At 41.6% G+C, this 5,660-nt stretch overlaps 1 protein-coding gene across 2 annotated transcripts; it reads left to right on the forward strand.

The window, feature by feature from the left end:
• The first annotated feature begins 256 nt into the window (after window positions 1–256).
• LOC109084874 (immunoglobulin superfamily containing leucine-rich repeat protein 2-like) lies at window positions 257–5,033 on the forward strand. 2 transcript variants are annotated; one of them, XM_042715645.1, is made up of 2 exons: window positions 257–400; window positions 2,067–5,033. In XM_042715645.1, exon 2 carries the CDS (start codon window positions 2,076–2,078, stop codon window positions 4,200–4,202), a length of 2,127 nt encoding a protein of 708 aa, XP_042571579.1. In that variant the 5' UTR covers window positions 257–400; window positions 2,067–2,075; the 3' UTR covers window positions 4,203–5,033. The 2 variants fall into 2 exon arrangements, with proteins under 2 accessions (XP_042571579.1, XP_018955063.2); XM_019099518.2 differs by lacking the exon at window positions 257–400 and adding an exon at window positions 1,286–1,548.
• The last annotated feature ends 627 nt before the right edge of the window (window positions 5,034–5,660 follow it).

Here is a 5,660-nt window from a genome sequence, read left to right on the forward strand (position 1 = left end):
CACTTTAAGAGACAATGAATGCATCCAATATAATAGCTTATACATCCGATTTGTTTCTCAACTGTTAACTTTCACTTAAGATATAACCGACAGTTTTTTCGAACATACTTTTCAAGACGGTAATTTTGACATTTCGTATGTATTTGTCGGTACAAGTGCAAAAAGAGGCAAGATCAGTGTTCATGCGTTTTGAAACGTATCTCTCTGCGTGAGTCCTGAACACCAGAGCACCACGGGTGCTGAATTGGGCTCTTTCACATCCTTTTCTGTTTGTTAAAAAAAATCGATTTGTATTTGTTCGTTCAGGTTCAGGAGGAACTTCGAGGAGAACTTCGCAACTGAGAGCTCGGTTCAGTGTTGCTGTCTGTGAGACGCGGCTCTCTGCTTGTGAACACAGCGCGTGAGTAACCAGCTATCAGTTGAGCTTTTACGCGTCTTGTTTAAATCCTTTAAACTCTTTTGAATATTTAAATTGGCAAGTGGCTTAAAAACACGTGAAAATTATAAGCTTTTTTTCGTGACGACACGCAGCAGTGGCCTGTCACCTGTCCTGATCGTCTTTTTAGGCTGGCTTCAGCCAGACGGTCGAGATTGCCGAGGGCCCCCCTTCAGCCGTGGGCCCCTATAATCGTCACCACCCCACTAGCGACGGCCCTGCCTACAAGCAGAAAATTCCGCTGTTGCTGAGTTTCATCATGTTGTCATTGCTAATGCAGCTCAGTTCACTTGTTTATTTTTTTTTTTTAATGCCCACTGGTTTGCTCATGGCAGCAAATTTCATTTAGGGACATTTAGGGGCATCTGTAATGACAGACAAAATACGCTCCACATTAAAAATAACATAATAATAATATAATTGCAAATAGCCAATAATTTATACAATTTTCTGTTCCTTTTAAACAGTTAGTCACTAGACATTAATAGCTGGACTTCCTTTTTGGTCATTCTTTTCTGTTTTCATTCTTTAAAAGAAGAAATAATTTCAGAATTTTATGACCAATTTTCCTTTGTTGATGGGAGACTTTTTCATCTAAAAAAAAAAAAAAAAAAGGCTGCTAATCTGTAAAATGTATGCAGAAAATGCACAGTTAATAAATGGAAAAAAGTATCATGTGGACATCGGTAATACTCACATCGAAAACACAAACAAGGGCATAGGTCATGTGAAATAAATTATCAACTGTATCTAAATTATGAATAACCTTCATCTGGACGCAAAGTCCCTGTGGCTTTAATGCGGAATTGAAGGGAGAGGCTGCGCGTTCACAATCCCTCCCCTTCCACTGTTGAGGCGGGAGCGCGCAGTGGAGTCTGTCCGAACTCAAGCGCGAGGAGAAACCAGCTTCTGCACTGCTCAGCTTCACACGGACACTAAAATGTATCATCTGCCGTCTGCTAACCAAAAAAAGCAGAGATTTCCAACGGGATATAAAATGCTGCATCATGTTTTGGGACAATTTGGCATCTGAGCATTAATTATTGTTATCACATTTCATCAAGTGTCGTGTTGACTGAAATCCGCGCGAGTGTTAGGAATATCACAGACAGGTAAGACAACGGGAGAAAGTTAAACCTTTTAAACGTAGCTACAACTAATTTTCAGAAAGTAAGTAGAATCTTGAAAGTTTGGTTTGTGCGGTTAGGAAACAGTCGCTACAAATCTTGAGAAGTTTAAAAAATTTACAAAACAAAAACGTTTCGTTAAAAAGTGAAGAACGTTTTCAGAACGCTGGACAGTGACCATGATCCGAGCGTTCCGTTCTCGAGGGTCCCGGTAACGCAGCAGGACGCTCGGGGATGCCCGCTGTCTTTCTTGTTTCCTCTCATTAAGATCAATTAGTCGACAAAAACTCGAAAAAAAGAGATTAGAAATAATATAAAAGCAAAATAAATGTGCATGGCCATAAAATGTAATGTCAAATGCGTTTTATTACCACACTCATAATCTGCAACGCTGACTCTTTTTTCTTAAATGACTCTTACATTGGTTCTTTGAGCATGATTCATATAAAGAAATATAGAAATCTACTTGAGTACTAATCTGCACCTTCATGTGTGCTTGGCAGGTGCTGAAAATGGCAACCAGATACCTGATGCTTATTGCCTTGGGGACTGCAGTGATTGGCAGTGTGCACAGTTGCCCTGAGCAGTGCAAATGCTCTGATAAATTGAACCACCAGTTTACAGATTGTGCCTACAGAGACCTTCTGGAAGTACCCATGGGCTTGCCATCCAATGTGACCACTCTGAGTCTCTCAGCTAACAAGATTAAAGTGCTGAAATCCAAAGACTTTAGAAATGTGTCCCAGGTGACCTCTCTTTGGTTGGCTCACAATGAAATCGTCACAGTTGAGAGGGGCACATTTGCGCTATTGATTCAGCTGAAAAATTTGGATATTAGCAACAACAAAATTGAGCATTTTCCATGGGAGGACTTGACCAATCTCGCTGCACTGCAGTTGCTGAAGATGAACAATAATGAGATGGTCAGTATCCCCAAGGATACTTTTGCCAACCTGAAGGAACTGCGTTCGGTCCGTATTAACAATAACAAGTTTACCACCATCGTGCAAGGAACGTTTGATGCTTTGATTTCCATGTCTCACCTCCAAATCTTCCACAACCCCTTCACCTGCTCCTGCAACCTTGAGTGGCTCAGGGACTGGATCATCAAATCCTCAATCTCCATCCCTGAGCAAAACAACATTGTCTGCGATGCTCCTTCTCACCTCAGAGGTACTCAGGTCACTAGCATGCCCAAACTGGACTGCAAGGCCCCGTCCGTGTCCATCACATATCAGCCAAACATAGAAAAAAACGAACTCTATGAGGGATATATGGTCATGCTTTACTGCGAAACAAAAGGAACCCCTAAACCTGAGGTCACATGGGAGATATACGCCGGAAACCAACTAATTACATTCTCTTTGCCGGCCATTGTTGAAAAAATTGAGGTTCCGATTAACGGGCCACCTTCGAACGCCAGGTTCCTTGTGTTTCAAAACGGCACCTTGATCATCCCTCGCATTAGCAAGAAGGAAGATGGGAACTACACCTGCTCTGCTGTCAACGACATGGGAACAGTCAAGCGCTCGGTGAGACTTGTTGTTGCAGCCACCAAAAAGCACGACATCAATTCCATGCTGGACCCAAAAGCATCCAGCCATTTACCAGAAGACAAACCTGGTGCAAAAGGCTCCAAAAACAGCGTTATGTGGTCCAAACCTGAGGAGAGGACAAAGAGCCTTCCAACCGGAACATCTCTCATTACGGTGGATAAAGAGCGAGAGGAAGAAGGGACTTTGCCATTTCTTGGTAAATGCGGAGTAAACGATGGCACGCAGTACATCTCCAACCATGCTTTCAACCTCAGCTTGGACGAACTCAAACAATACACGTTTGATTTCGGAGTTATTGCTCTGGAAGTTTCAGAAACTGAGGCCAAAGTTCAGCTGAACCCTTTCCAGATGGCCAACGCGAAGTCAAACATTCACCTCAGCCAACAACAAGACCTCCAAACTGTGAATAAAGAGCCTTTTAGTCTTTTCCAGACGTCCACCAAAAAGTCACCCCTGGACATGTTGTACCTTTGCATCAGTACTGGCTATGGACATTCAGTGGTGCAGTGGTCCAAGATTGAGGAGGGCGTCAATGCCTATCGCTTCCAGGGCCTCAAGCCAGGCACTAATTACACCCTGTGCCTCACCTATGGGGGCCAGGACTGCCAAGTCCAAGTGGTCTTCACAACTAGAAAGAAAATCCCATCTTTGTTAATTATAGTGGTCGTAAGCATTTTTTTGCTAGCGTTGGCAACCGTCCCCCTGCTGGGTGCCACCTGCTGCCATCTGCTCTACAAGTATCAAGGCAAGACCTACAAGTTGATCATGAAGACGCAAAACCCAGATCAGATGGAAAAGCAAATCGCGACAGATTTCGACCTCAGGGCGTCTTTTGTGGGCTCCGAGAAGAACTACAACCCAAGTGAGCTGGAAGAGGGAGAAGGCGAGGCTGATGGCGAGGAGGGGGACGGAGAGGGTGAGGATGTCGAGGGAAGCGTGGTGACTGAGTCCATTCCCGAGTCACAGTCCAAAACGCAGGAGGAGTTTGAGGTTGGATCTGAGTACAGCGATCGGTTGCCGCTCGGTGCTGAGGCAGTAAACATATCTGCCGAGATCAACGGTAATTACAAACAAACCGGGTGAGATGCCCGTTTACCGTTTGCTCTGAAACACATACAAACCAGGTGAATACGGACTGTCATCTCACGTAACACAGACGCATTTTACCTCAGCAAATTAAGTGCATATGATGAGTGTTTAATATTATAAACAGGGTTTTTGAGATTTATCGAGTGGACTAGACTTAAATGGACAAATATATCTTCAGAAAACCTCATAAAACAATCAATATTCCGTAAGTCTCGTCACTTTAGCATAACCGTAATCGTACGTTGTCTCAAGTAGCATCAATTAAAAGTCATCGAAGTGCATCTTGTACAGTAGACATCCAGCGCTTCTGAGTGGGGGGGGGGACACACCCTGTTACTCTTTCCACAGCACGTGTGTGTCTGGAAAACCAGCCAGGTCACCTTGAAAGAAATAAAGGTTTGTTAAGTGTAATGTGGGATCCCAAAATGTGTGATTTTTAATCTTTTTGCGAACGGGTGCTTTAAAAATATCTCTCGCCTTTATGAACCGACTGATGTCCTTTCTTCTCTTTGAGATAGCCTTCTTGTTCGTGGCATGTCACACAAAAGTATTTTCAAGTGTGTTTTAATAGGATACTATAGACTGTAGATATTAAATGTCGATTTGTGGTGTAAGCCAAGTAACCTGAGAAGATGTTCTCTCTTTTTATATAAATATATAAGGTCCGTTTTTACCATCAGTCAAAGCGACATCGAGTGTCCAGTAAACTGACGCATAGTGGCTTGTTTCGTGTCCAGCTGTCCAATGATGTTGTAAAAATACTCAAACCTTTTAAAGATTTTGATATGATTTTATGTACGTGACCTTAATAAAATATTGAACGAACAAATGTGTTGGACATTATTTGCAAACACAGAAAACTGTTTTTTAAAATGTGGACAATTTCCAGCAAAAACCACACAATTCAGTAGCTATGAAAAATCATAAATAGCCTAATTTGAAGTCCGTTCGCTGGATATTGAACGCTGGCTGAGACGCCGCCTGAAAGGAGCTCAAACACCGATATGTTTTTGCTTTTATTTTAATATGCAAAGACCCGAGTAATGTATGATTCATTTAACTTTTTGTTTTTCTGAAACGAATAGTTCAAAACAAATATATAAATAGTCTGAATGTATAGCATATGTGATATTTATTGAACATTTAAATCCAGGAAATTATTTGTTTTTACATTTAGATACAAAAACGATTATTTTTCGTTATGGTTTATAATGAATTCTTGAGAAAACTATAGGCTACTAAACTGTAGAACAAAGGATTGCGGAAGAGCTGCGCTCTCTCAACATCTGTCTAGTTATTTATTTTAAAAATTACTAATGACCCCATGAATCATGCATTTGAGTTTTTAAAATCGCTGCACGGAGAAAAAAAAAAAAGCTCACATTTTGTGCAAATACTTTTTTATACTTGGTTGCATTAAAATGTAAAATCATGCGTTTAACACAGTGAACA

Source organism: Cyprinus carpio, chromosome A25, assembly GCF_018340385.1.
Source record: "Cyprinus carpio isolate SPL01 chromosome A25, ASM1834038v1, whole genome shotgun sequence".
Classification (NCBI taxonomy): domain Eukaryota; kingdom Metazoa; phylum Chordata; class Actinopteri; order Cypriniformes; family Cyprinidae; genus Cyprinus; species Cyprinus carpio.

Coding starts and splice junctions, on each gene's coding strand:
- LOC109084874 (XM_042715645.1), top strand. CDS start 2,076: ATGGCAACCAGATACCTGATGCTTATTGCCTTGGGGACTGCAGTGATT.